This window comes from Corvus kubaryi, unplaced genomic scaffold, assembly GCF_017639235.1.
Source record: "Corvus kubaryi isolate FWS band 111438036 unplaced genomic scaffold, C.kubaryi_AGA036_p1.0 121, whole genome shotgun sequence".
Classification (NCBI taxonomy): domain Eukaryota; kingdom Metazoa; phylum Chordata; class Aves; order Passeriformes; family Corvidae; genus Corvus; species Corvus kubaryi.
In genome coordinates this window covers 319,157-331,111 of record NW_024580656.1, presented here as the reverse complement: position 1 = coordinate 331,111, position 11,955 = coordinate 319,157, and the positions used below count along the sequence as shown (strand labels likewise).

The 11,955-nt window shown below is 69.2% G+C and overlaps 2 protein-coding genes across 2 annotated transcripts; one reads left to right on the top strand and one right to left on the bottom strand.

Moving 5' to 3' along the window:
* Positions 1 to 235: 235 nt before the first annotated feature.
* LOC121667486 (CACN subunit beta associated regulatory protein) lies at positions 236 to 7,939 on the bottom strand. Its single transcript, XM_042034210.1, has 10 exons — positions 7,850 to 7,939; positions 5,631 to 5,702; positions 4,929 to 5,074; positions 4,769 to 4,830; positions 4,301 to 4,466; positions 4,057 to 4,231; positions 3,709 to 3,861; positions 3,182 to 3,389; positions 2,885 to 3,068; positions 236 to 2,561 (listed from the first exon to the last, which is right to left on the bottom strand). The coding sequence occupies exons 2-10, from the start codon at positions 5,676 to 5,678 to the stop codon at positions 1,370 to 1,372; spliced, it is 2,334 nt and encodes a 777-aa protein (XP_041890144.1). The 5' UTR covers positions 5,679 to 5,702; positions 7,850 to 7,939; the 3' UTR covers positions 236 to 1,369.
* A 623-nt stretch (positions 7,940 to 8,562) lies between these two features.
* On the top strand, positions 8,563 to 11,690 carry ATP5F1D (ATP synthase F1 subunit delta). The gene is made up of 5 exons (XM_042039603.1): positions 8,563 to 8,733; positions 9,522 to 9,675; positions 10,031 to 10,119; positions 10,577 to 10,705; positions 11,568 to 11,690. The coding sequence occupies exons 1-4, from the start codon at positions 8,599 to 8,601 to the stop codon at positions 10,697 to 10,699; spliced, it is 501 nt and encodes a 166-aa protein (XP_041895537.1). The 5' UTR covers positions 8,563 to 8,598; the 3' UTR covers positions 10,700 to 10,705; positions 11,568 to 11,690.
* The last annotated feature ends 265 nt before the right edge of the window (positions 11,691 to 11,955 follow it).

Below are 11,955 nucleotides of genomic sequence, written 5' to 3'. Positions count from 1 at the left end.
AAGAAAAATAAAGTGAAAACAGCAGGTGGGTTTCATGTCCTTCCTCCTGCAGCAGGTGGGGTCAGGGGCACGACCAGCCCCTCTTCCTCCTTTTCCTTTTGGAAGGGCACGGCCCCCCCAGGCAAACCCTACACTTGTGGGGCAATGCCAGGTCCGGAGCCCCCCCGCCCCCCCAAGAGGCACCATCCCGGGGGGGGAAGAAGGTAAGAAAAGAGCTCAGAGACGTCACAGTTGGTTGGTTTTGGTATTTCTCCTTTGTTATAGACTTAAAAACGCGGAGATGATGGAGGGAGGGCTTTGGGCAGAGCCTGCGCAGAGGGAAGGGGCAACCCGGCCTCTACTCGCATGCAATGGGGGTTTGGGGGGGCCCTGCCTGTCCCCCCCCCCGCTGCCGCGTCCCAGGTGACGCAGCTGGGGCTGGGCTGGGGCAGTTTCTTTTTTTTTCTCTTTTTCACCCATCCTTTGAAACACAAATAAAAACCCAATAAAAAGCAAACACACCCCTCCCCCCGGAGCAGCCGCCGCCTCTGTAAAAATCAATAAATATCCTCGAGCCCCCACTGAGCTCCTGGGGTGGTGGGGGGCACTGGGGGTCACCCACAGCAAACACTGGGGACCCCCTGCTCTGCTCTCACCCTGTACCCTGGGCCGAGGGGGGAGCACCGGGGGCAGGCACCAGGCAGCCCCCACCCCTCCGGGGGGTATTTTTGGGGTCCCCGGGGCTGATCCTGACCCCCCCCAGCCCTTAGGCTGCCACTGTGGGGCCCCCCCGCAGGAGGTGCTTGAGCCCCTCAAGAATCCCCCTGGCCCAGGCCTCCTGCTTCCAGTTTAGATCCCAGGCTCCCTGCAGATCGTGGAGGGGGTTTGGGATTGAGGAGGTGACTCCCCCCTCCCCAAACTGCCCCCTGGCCGGGGCGGCACCGCAGCATCCCCCGGAGCGGGAACACCGAGCTCCGGCCCCTTCCTGGCGGGGACATTCCCGGCCGGACGAGAGGCTTATTGCTTGTAAAACCACGGAGAGAGGGGAGAGCGGAGGTGCCACGGGAGCTCAGCGGGGTTGGGGGGTTCAGCAAAGTCCCTTAGCGCTGACCCCCGGCCAACGCTCGGCTTCTCCTCCGCGCCCCGACCCCCGGGGCTCTCTCAGTCCGGGCCCTCGCTCCCGGGCCGGGGGGCTCGGCCACCCCGCGCTACCGGACCCCCGCGGTGGGGGTACAGCCAGGGGCCCCCACGTGCTCTCCTGGCCTTCCCGGGCCGGGACATCCTTCCCGCACCGGGCACCCCGTGCCGGCAGCAGGAGGGGATGGAGCCCCCGAACCCTTGGTGGGGGCTGAGCCCCCCTGTGCCGGGGTCTCTCCCCCTCACGCTGGGCCTAGACCGGGCTGTGGTCGGGGGGGGCATCACTGGCCGCCACGGCCACCGTGCGCTCGGGGGTCTCTCTCTCTCCCGCTTTCCTAAGGTGCCCATACAGCCGCTCCTCCAGGCCGCCGGCGATCTTGTCCATCAGCTCCGAGCTGGAGCCCAGCCCCAAGCATCTCCCGGGGCCGGGGCAGTCATCGTCCTCAGGGGGCTCGGAGCCAGCCTTGGGCTCGGGGGCTGCCTCTCCGGGCTCCTCCACGATCACCTGGATCTCGGGGTCAGGCAGCGCCGGGGCAGGAGGGACCCCATCGGCCGCCTCGGCCGCCTCCTCATCGCCGGAGCTGACGATGCGGGGCAGGGGGCTGTGGAACCGGGCGTCCAGGGGGTAATTGGCGCTGTCGCCGCGGCGCAGGGGCGTCCGGTGCCGCTCCAGCGCCGGGTACCGCACGCCGGGGTCGCTGAATTGCTTCGTGTGCTGCCACTGCTTGCGCAGGTGGGTGCGGGAGCGGTGCTTTCCCCGCAGCGGCGACTCGTCGAACTGGGGGTCGTGGCGCACGAAGGCGTTGAACAGCGCGTCCGTCTTCTCGTCGATGCTGTAGTCCCGCCGGGGCAGCCCCTCCCGCCCCGGGAACATCTGCCCGTACGGGGACCAGGCCAGGGGGCTGTGGGGACGGAGGTGGCTCCCACCCGCTGCGCCCAGGGTCGTGCTCCCCCCCTCCTCCTCTTCCTCCTCTTCTTCCTCCTCCTCCTCCTCCTCCTCCGGCTCCCGGCCCTCGAAGCTCTCGAAGATCGTTCCTTTCCGCCCGGCGCTGGTGAAGCAAATGCGCTTCTCGGAGGCCGTCTGGTCCTTGGGGGGACCCTCCTCGCCCCCCCGGCTGGGCGCCTCGATGGAGGCGTAGCCACTGTCCATCTGCAGCAGCTTGCGCGTCCCGGGCTCCGACTCCTCCGGCTTGGGCCGACCCCAGAACTTCTCCTCGGGGCCTTCAGCCTCGTCCAGGGAAGGGGAGGGGCAGGGGGGCACGCCGCTGGCGGAGGAGACGCTGTCCCCGCCGTCGCTGCGCACCGAGTCCTGGTCGTTGCTGCGCTCGGAGGCCGCGTACAGCTCCAGCGAGGCGCGCAGGCTCCAGATGTCGTGGTAGGCGCTGGGCTGCTCGGGGACGCCGGACTCGCCGGGGCTGCCCGCGCCCCCCTCGCCCGGCTCTAGCCTGCGAGCACCACCCCGGTGTCACGTCAGGGACCGGACAGACCCCGCAGGCAGCGGGCAGGGATGTGCCAGCCCGGCCCCTGCAGGCTCCACAGCGGTTCCATGGTGCCACCCGGTCCCCCATGCTGTCCCCACCACCGTGCCCGCGCCCCAACCCAACCTCCCCATCACCAGCCTCCCCCAGACCCCTCACCCCAGACCCGGTTGCCCCACCAGAGCCGCAGAGGTGGGAGCTCCCCATGCCCAGGGCAGCGTGGGGTCCCTCGGTGACTTCCCGGTGCCCGGCTCACCCATCCCCGTCCCCTCTTATCTACTGAAAAATACCTGCCGAGAGAGGGTGGGGGGCTGGCGGGGGAGGGCAGGAAGGGGCCCCCCGCGGGGTGGAAGGCCACGTCGTCCGTGTGGGCAATGTACTGGATGATGTCGGTCTGATGGGGGTCCCGGTCCTCCTGGTCCATGCTCTCGCTGGCCGCCCGCTGCCTCTGGAACTGCCGACGCTTGGGGGACCCTGGGGGGCGCAGGGCAGGGCTGGGGGGACAAACCCAACCGGCACCGCCAGACCCCCACCCACACATGTCCACCCACCCTGCACAGCCCCGTGGGGCCCCCACTGCCCCCCACCTCTGGTGTCCAGGCTGGACGCCCTCTGGGTGCTCTCCAGCTTCCACTTCTTGATCCTGAAGTAGGGGCTGGCCCCATCCAGGCTGGCGTGGCGACGCAGGCGAGTGAAGAACTGCAGGACGGTGCCCTGGGGGGGGGTCGGGGGGATCTCCCCGGGGCCGGCACTGCCCACCCCAGCCGCCTTCCCGCTCCTGGGTGCTGCTGTGAACTGGGGGTGTGGGGGAAGCCGTGAGTGCCCGCTCGGTCCCACGCATGCCCCCCCGGCCCCGCCGCATCCCACTCAGCTCCTTTGTCCGCTCCGCAGAGCTGGGCCGCAGCAGATGCACAAATGTCCCCCGGGGCAGGGACAAGGCGGGGGGGGCAGAGCCTGTTTCTAGCTGGATGCCCACATCTCTCCCTGGCACGGAGTGGGGGGGAAAGGGATGGGATCTGGGGGAACAGGGAGGGAGCGGGACAGGACCCTTGGGGCTGCGCAGGCTGGGAGCCCCTTCCCCTGCCAAGTCCCGGCCCCCTGCTCCAGCACTCACCGAGGGGCCCTCCCCGGAGTTGGAGGAGGTGGACGGGCTGGCCTCCGTGAAGCTGGTGTCCACGGTGGAGTTGTAGGTGTCCCCGGGCAGGGCAGAGCTGGGGCCCACGGCATGGCTGGGGAGCACTGGCCGAGGCAGGGCCCCCGCGGGGGGCTGCAAGGCAGAGCACGCTCAGGGGGTCTGCATGAGGGTGGGGACCAGGAGGGGCCCCTGCACCCCAGGGCCTCCTGTCTCCACTTCCAGCAAGGCCCTGAGACTCCCACCCTGGGCCCAGCGGTGCCTCCCTGGGGTGCTGTAGGATGCCCGGCTCCCCATGTCCCACCTGTCCCTCCGGCGCTGGGGGCTCACCTGGAAGATGGCGAGACCAGGCTTGGGCGGGGGCAGGCGGGGGGTCATGGCCAGGCTGTTCTCGCTGGACTCGCACTCGTGGATGGTGACAATCTTGAGGGCAGGCGGTGGGAGGTGCAGGTGGGTCAGGCGGGCGTTCTTCAGGTGATGGAAGTCCCCCTCTGTCAGTGTGTACCTGCGGGACAGCCAGGTCAGGAGGGGCAGCCCTGGCCCTCCTGTCCCACCCCTCAGCCCAGAGCTTCACCTCCTCCCCTTCTCCTGGGTCTTCTTGCCCTGGTCAAAGAGCGCGGCCTCGTTGAAGGAGACACGCCGGGCAGTGGAGGAGCTGGAGGACAGGAACCGCTCGCTCTCCGCATCCCGGTAGCTGGAGGATGACAGGCACTCGGGGTCCTCTGCTTTGCCGGTGATATCTGTGGAGAAGGGGGTCAGCAACCAGCTCCCCCACCGTGGTGCACCCCGGCTTCCCCAGCTGAGGCTTGGCAAACTTGCTGCACCCATGGCCTCAATGCCAGCCTGGAATTCCCTGCTCCCGGCTGCCAGTCCCGCTCCACAGCCAGGGATGGATAATGGAGAGTACAAGGGGTGTGTGGTGGTCATTGCTGCGGGGCCGGCGGCTGCACCTTGGGAGGGGAGGGCCCAGGAGCTGCCTCACTGCCCTCCCCAGAACTTGGGATGCCGCTGGGGGGGTCAGCACTGCACTCGGGTCACTCACCCTGCGCTGGCTGCGAGTCATCCAGGTAAGTGGTGTTGGTTTTCTCGGGGTCATCGCTGGCTCTGCGAGGGAAGGAGGATCAGAGGTGTCCGGCCCAGCCTCCCCGACCCTCCTCGCGGTACCACACACCCCGGAGAGAGTGGCATCACCCCTAGCCCACCTGGAGTGCCGGCGGTCGGCCTCGCAGCAGCGGCGGCAGATGATCAGGATGCCCGAGAGCAGGACCAGGGTGCCCCCGATGAAGATGGAGAGCAGGGCGAGGAGCAGCACGTACCCATCCTGGGGGGACACCTCGCCGGGTACCGCCTGCCCGGGCCCGAGGATCTGAGCCGTGGGGACGCGCTGGGAGACCCCAGCCCACCCCAAATCTGCCCCCACTGCGCTGACGCCAGCGCTGCTCCCCAGAGCCGCCGCGCCCCCCCCCCCCACCCCCCCACCGCCCCCGGGCCCTGCCTGCACCAAGGCAACGGCAGCCGGGGGGGCTGAGCCGCCCGCGGCCCCCGCGCCAAGCGGGAGTGGGAACGGGGATGGGGACGGCGACAGGGCCCCCAGTCGTTCCCCGCCGCGGGGGTCCGTGCTCACTCCCCCTGCCCGGGGCAGAGGGGCTGATCCGACAGCAGCCTCCAGGCCCTTGGACCCCAAGCACCCAGAGCATCCCAGCGGTGCACGAAGAGCTGTCACCCACGCCCAGCGCTGGCAGAGCAAGAGGTGACAGAGGGGCTGCTGCTGTCCCCATCCGAGAGAAGACGCCAGCCCCAGGGCAGCCACGAGAACCCCACAGCTCCCAACATGCATCCCCCCCTCCCGCGGGACCCCGAGGCTGGCGACGTGGGGAGGCGCGGCAGGGACAGGCAGGTCTCACCGTGGCGCTCTCGGTCGCGTTGTCCCAGGGTGTTGGGTCATCGCTCATGGTCTGTCCCGGCCCGAGCGTGTCCTGGGGCGGGGGGAGACAGAGGGAGGCACCGGCCGGGACGGCGGGGCCGGGCCGGGGGCGGCGGCGGCGGCTCCTGCCCGGCCCCTGCCCGGCACCGCGGTGCGGAGCTGCCGGGAGGGACCGGGAGGGAGGGACCGGGATGGAGAGATGGAGGGAGGGACCGGGATGGAGGGATGAAGGGAGGGTGTGCTCAGGGGAAGGATGAAGGGATGGAGGGTGTGGTCAGGAGGGAAGCAGGGATGGACGGATGGAGGGATGGGGAGGAGGGGGCAGAACCGCTGCCCCTCCCCAGGGAGCCCCTCACCCCCGCCGGGCACAGCCACCCCCCGCGCCCAGCCCTCGGACTCGCGTGGGCACAGCCCCCGGCCCCGCGGAGAACGGCTGCGATCCCCACGCCCGGCTGGGGCCGGAGCCGCCAAACAGTGGCTGGTGCTGGTGGCCAGAGCTGGCCCGGGGGGAGAAGTCCCTGCCCCGGATCCGGGGTGACGCCGCGCTGCCGTCCCCGGGGGCCAAACGCAGCCCCAGCCCCGCTGCAGGGGGACCCCCTGCCCGCGGAAGGTCGGGGGGAGCCGCGCTGGGGGCACCCGGCAGGGACGGGGGGCAGGTGGCCGCCCCACAGCTCGTGGCGTGGGTGTCGCCGGAGCGCGACGGGTGACGCTCGTGAGTCATCCCGAGAGCGGCTCCGTCACCGGGCTGTCCGCGCGGGGGGGACACCGAGGGGCCGGGGGGACCGGGCCGAGCTCCTGAGGACCGAGAGCCGCGGGGGACAGGGGTCCCGCATCCCTCCGCGGAATCGGCCCTGCGGCCTTTGGGGACCCGGCGGGGACCTCGTCACCCTCCCGCGTGTCCGACCCTTCCCGGGGGCTGCCGAGCTCCAGCTCCCGCTGCGAGGCCGTGTGTCCCCTCCGTGTGTCCCCTCCGTGTGTCCCCTCCGTGTGTCCCCAGGGTGCTGAAGGGGCTGAGCCTGAGCTGGGTGGGCGATGCTGTTGGGGACCCCCGGAGCGGGCAGGGGTGGGCACTTGGAAGCCGCTCAAAATTAGGTCAGTTGAAAATGTGAATGGAGCCCGTGAAGGGGTGGGGACTGTCACTCGTGGGGACAGCGCAGGGGTGGCCGTGTCGCAGCTGGCAGTGAGGGATGGTGATGGCTGAGGGCAGCCCTGTCACGGGTCGGGGTATGAACCCCTTGGAGGATTATCGGAGTGTTGGGGGCCTCCCGAGGCAGAGAACCCCCTGCCCACACTGCCCCTCGGGCATCTCCAAGCTGGTGGGATGCAGCACGAGGTGAGGGGACCCATCCCGCGACCCCCGAGACAGGGAGGGGGGAGGTCCCGCTTCCGACCACATGGGGGGATCCCGGCAGAGGGGCTGCGGCTCCACGCGGGATGGGCGCCCCACGGGCGAGATCCTTGCGGGGCACCCTCAGGCCCGAGGCGGGGGGCGCGGGGCGCCGGGGGGAGCGGGAAGAATGTTCCTCCTGTTCCCCATCATGGAGGAATCCCGTCTCCATGGCGACCCGGCAGGAACAGGACGGCCATTGTCTGGAGGAGGGGGCCGGTCCCCGGGCTGTCCCCCCGGGAGGGGGGGGGGACACGGGGCGGGTCCTGGGGTCGCCACCAGTGCCCAGGGCGGAGGCTCGGGGGCCGGGGACCCCGATGGTGCCGCGCCCCCGCACGTGGGAGGGGGCGCGGGGGGCGGGCCGGGGCTGTGCCCCACGCGTGTGTGCGACCCACGGGGTCCGGCTGGGCCGGGGTTGGGCTGGGGGTGTGGCGGGGACCCGCTCTGCCCCCTGTGACTGCAGCCCCGCGCCCCAGCCCGGTGACGGGGATGCAGTCAGGGATGTGGGGCGGGGATGGAGGCAAGGATGCGGGATGCAGGCAGGGATGCGGGATGCAGGCAGGAATGTGGGGCAGGGACGGAGACAGGAATGCAAGATGAGGGATGCGGGCAGGGATGTGGGGCAGGGATGTGGGACAGGGATAAGGGATGCAGGCAGAGCTGCTGAGAGGGCTGCCGACAGGGCTGGTGACAGCGAGGCAGGAGCCCCCGGGACCTCCACGCGCGGTAGGGAATGTTGGCCTCCCCTCGGCCGGGCCGGTTCCCTGTGTCGCGATAGGGGCTGTCGCGAGGCGGCGGAGCCAGACACTCACCTACAACCGAGACCGGGGCTCCATCGCCGCCGCTGCGCTCGGTGCGGCGGGGCGGCCCCGGGATTTATGAATGAACCGGAGCCGCCCCCGCGCGGCGCGGGCGTCACGTGGGGACAGGGGCTGCCCCAGCCCTGCCTGCACCAGCCCTGCCTGTCCCCCCACTGCACCCCCCTGCTCCTCTGCCTGCCCCACAGCCCTGCCTGTGCTTCTGCCTGCGCCTCCTCCCGCACCCCTGCCTGCACCTCTGCCTGTACCCCTGCTTTTATTCCTGCCTGCTCCAGCCCTGGCCGCACTCCTGCTTGCATCCCTGCCTGCACCAGCCCTGCCAACACCAGCCCTGCCCTGCCTACACCCCTGCCTGCACACCTGTCTGTACCACCCCTACCTGCATCCCTGCCTGCACCAGCCCTTCTTGTATCCCTGCCTGCATCCCTGCCTGTACCCCTGCCTGCCCCATAGCCCTGCCTGCATCCCCGTCCCACCTCCCTGTCTCCCTCCCTGCCCCGGAGCCCCCGAGCCGCTGGGGCACGGCCGGACCGGGGGCCGGGGGTGCTGCGGCCCCTCGGTGCGGGCGGAGCGGGGCCCCCCCCGCCCGGCACCACGACACACGGCAGGCGGGGAGACTACAACTCCCATAAGGCTATGCGGTGCAGCATGACGCTTTTCCTCCGCCGGGCGGCGCGCGGGGTGCGCTGGGAGCTGTGGTCCGGCGCCGTCCCGGCCTGCCTCGCGCCGCCGCCGCCGCCGCCATGGCCGCGATGTTCTGCGCCCGCCGCCTCCTCCGCCTCGCCCGCCCCGCGCTGCCGCTGCCCCCCGCCCGTGGCTATGCCGAGCCCGCCGGCGGCCCCGCCGCCATGGCCTTCACCTTCGCCTCGCCCACACAGGTAGGCCCGCCCCGGTCCCGGTGTCCCCGCCGCCACCTCCTCTCCCGGTGCCCGCTGAGGGCCCGGGGCGGGCGGGGCGCGGCCGGTGCTGCCGCCCCCGCGGGGCTGTCCGTGCCCGGGGGCTCTGCGGTCCCCGGAGTCCGGCCGGGCTGTCACGGGGCTGTCACCGGGCTGACCTTGGCCCTGACCTCGGGCCTTGCCCGCCTGCCCCGGGCGCTCGGTCCCCGCCGCAGCGCTCCCGGGGCCTGCCCGAGGCCGGTTCAGCCCTTCCAGCCCCGCTGCTGGACCCGCTGTGCCTGCCAGGCCCGGCCCCGCCGCAGCGCCGCCGGCCCGGAGCGGTCCCCGGCCGGTCCGCCCCCGCCGGGCCCGGGGCTGTCCCCGGGGCAGGGCGCGGGCTGGCGCTGGGGACAGGGACAGCCCGGCAGCGTGGGCCGGAGCGGGGACGGCAGCTTAGGGCTCCCCACGCGCTTCCCAGGCTGCTCCCGGCTGTGCCGGCGCCTCTCGCCCACTCCCGACTCCGTGTCTCCATGAGCCGCCTCCCCGCCGTGCCCCTGGGAGCTGGGAACGCTTCCCCACTGCCTTTGCCAGGACCTCTCCTCCGGAGCCCGGCTCTGCTCCCACCCCCTGCAGGTGCAGCCTGCCCTGGGCACACCTGGGCATGCCGAACCTGCCAGGAGCTGGGAGCTGGGCTGCTCCCTCGGGATGGGCTCTTCCCTGGGCTCTGCAGAGCCGCCACTCTTCATCCCCCCCATCCCTGGTGATCGTGCCCCTTTGCCCTCTTCATGCAGGTGTTCTACAACGGTGCCAGTGTGAAGCAGGTAGATGTGCCCACGCTGACTGGCTCCTTTGGCATCCTGGCATCCCACGTCCCCACGCTCCAGGTGCTCCGGCCGGGCGTTGTCACAGTCCACGCCGAGGATGGGACGGCCACCAAGTACTTTGGTGAGCGAGGCAGGAGGAGCTGGGCGGGAAAGGTGTGCGTGGGGATGGTGTTCTTGGCGCTTTCACAAGGGAGGCTCTGCCCATCCGGGTGTGGCCTGGTGCACTTCCAGGGATTTCTGCTTTCCCAGCCTGCCAGGGGCTCCTGGAAGCTGCTCTGGGAACCGTGGGCTGGGGTCAGGTCTTGGTTCTGCTCAGGCTTTCTGGGAGCATCCCCTGCTCCAGCTTCCCATGGGATGGGAGCCGAATTCCTGAATGTGGGAGTCCCTGGAAATGTGACAGGAGGGGGCTGAGGGTTTGTTTTGGGAAAGGATGGTGGGGATGCCAAGGCTGACCCACCCCACATTGTGCCTCGCAGTGAGCAGCGGCTCTGTCAGTGTCCACGCCGACTCCACAGTGCAGGTGCTGGCAGAGGAGGCAGTGACCATGGACATGCTGGACCTGGCTGTGAGTACTCAGAGATTGTGGCCAGCCCTGGGCTCCCTCCCTGGAGGGGATTTGCCCCCCTTCTCTGCTCTGGGGTGCTTGTCTTGGGAGCTTCCTGTGCCCAGAACCCAGGGTTGTGTCTGACCCCCACTACCTTTTGGGATCAGAGGCTTGGGGCTCCTCCTTGGTGAACTCTCTGGAGAGAGGGAGCTCTGCAGTCATAAATCTCCATGCTATTTCCCACCCCTTGGACAGACACTGACCTTGTCCCCACCCCCAGAACAGCTTTTCCCTGCTGATAAGGTGTCTGGAGCCAGCACAGCTGTGTCTGTAGCTCTGTGGGGCTCCCAAGTCAGTGGGTCCTTGGCATCCATGTGAAGGGCCAGTGGCTGCAGGGGAGGAAGGGAGGGAGGGAAGGACAGTCCCCTGTCCTGCACTGTCTCCCAATGACACACGTTCCTTGTGCCCTCATGTCCAGACGGCAAAATCCAACCTGGAGAAAGCTGTGTCAGAGATGGCAGCAGCATCCGATGAAGCTGCTAAAGCAGAAGCTCAGATTAAGGTAGAAGCTAATGAAGCCCTGGTTAAGGCTCTGGAGTAAATCCAGGTGAGGCTCACCTGCAGCCTGGCAGAGCACCCAGACCTGCTCTAGGGCCTGCCGGGCTGGGCAAGAGGATCTACCTGACTTTTGGGGAGCAGTGACACCACAGCTGTCACTTGCCAGGGTCAGGCCTCAGCTCTGGGGGGGCTCCTGGGGGTCCCTGGCCCAGAGCTGACCTGGGACTGCAAGATGGCAGCGGGGCTTGGGGCTGGGCTGGGTTGGGCTGTGGCACTGTGGGGTCCAACCCTGACACTGTGGGGTCCAGCCCAGCCCTCAGGGTCCAGCCCATCTGTCACACTGGAGTTCAGCCCTGACAAGGGTGGGTGGACGGTGCTGGGACAGACTGGGAGCTGCAGTGACTGCTGGGGCCTCGCTGGTGCCCCGGGTCCCCACTGGGACTGGCCATGCCTGGGGACAACTCGGGGGCAGAGGGGGGATGCTGGGCCCCACAGAGAGAGAGAGTACGTGGCCTCTGCCCCACATGCTCCCACTAAAGACAAACAGCTTAAGTCTCAGGGGAGGTGAGGCCAGGCTCTTACCTTATGGCCTCTTTTTGCTCTGCCCTGCTCAGACTGTGCCTCATCCCTTCCCTTCCCACGTGCTGGCAGTTGGGAACTGCTGCACCGTGTGCTGTGTGGGGCTGTGAGTCACTGACAGCCTCCAACGGGCTCAGCCTGGAGCACAGGAGGGCACCAGCTCCTGCTCTCTCCTGCTCTCTGGTCCGGGTGCTCTTTGATCCCTCAGAGCCGGTGGCTCGTGTTTACTCACAGCAGTTGAGCAGCTGGAGTGGGGCCAAGCCCTGGGATTGGGATCCATGGCCCAGCCGAGCTCACCCCGCGCTAACCCGACCCCACTTTGTGTTTTGTAGGAATCCCATTGTGGATGCAGAACTCCCAGCCTGTCCCTGTTCTGCTCCCTGGTTGTACAGTTGGAACGGGACAAATGGAAGCGGAGAAATGATTCTGATCAATTAAAAGGAAATGTGACCCCCTCTCATGGCACGTCGCCTTCTTTCCAGGCAGCAATTGCAGCCGGATCCAGGAGCAGCTCCCAGCTCCTGCCCCAAGGCAGATTCACCCTGGGAAGGGGTCCCCAGCACTGCCCTGGGGTTTGGCTGGGCATTCCCCAGGGGAGATTCACCCCCAGGAGGTTCATCAGACAGGTTTATAACCCCCTCCCTGTATTCCAGCCACCTCCATCTCCAGTAACCACTTGGACAGTGGGATTTCAGCAGCACAGGAGGAGCACAAGTCTGG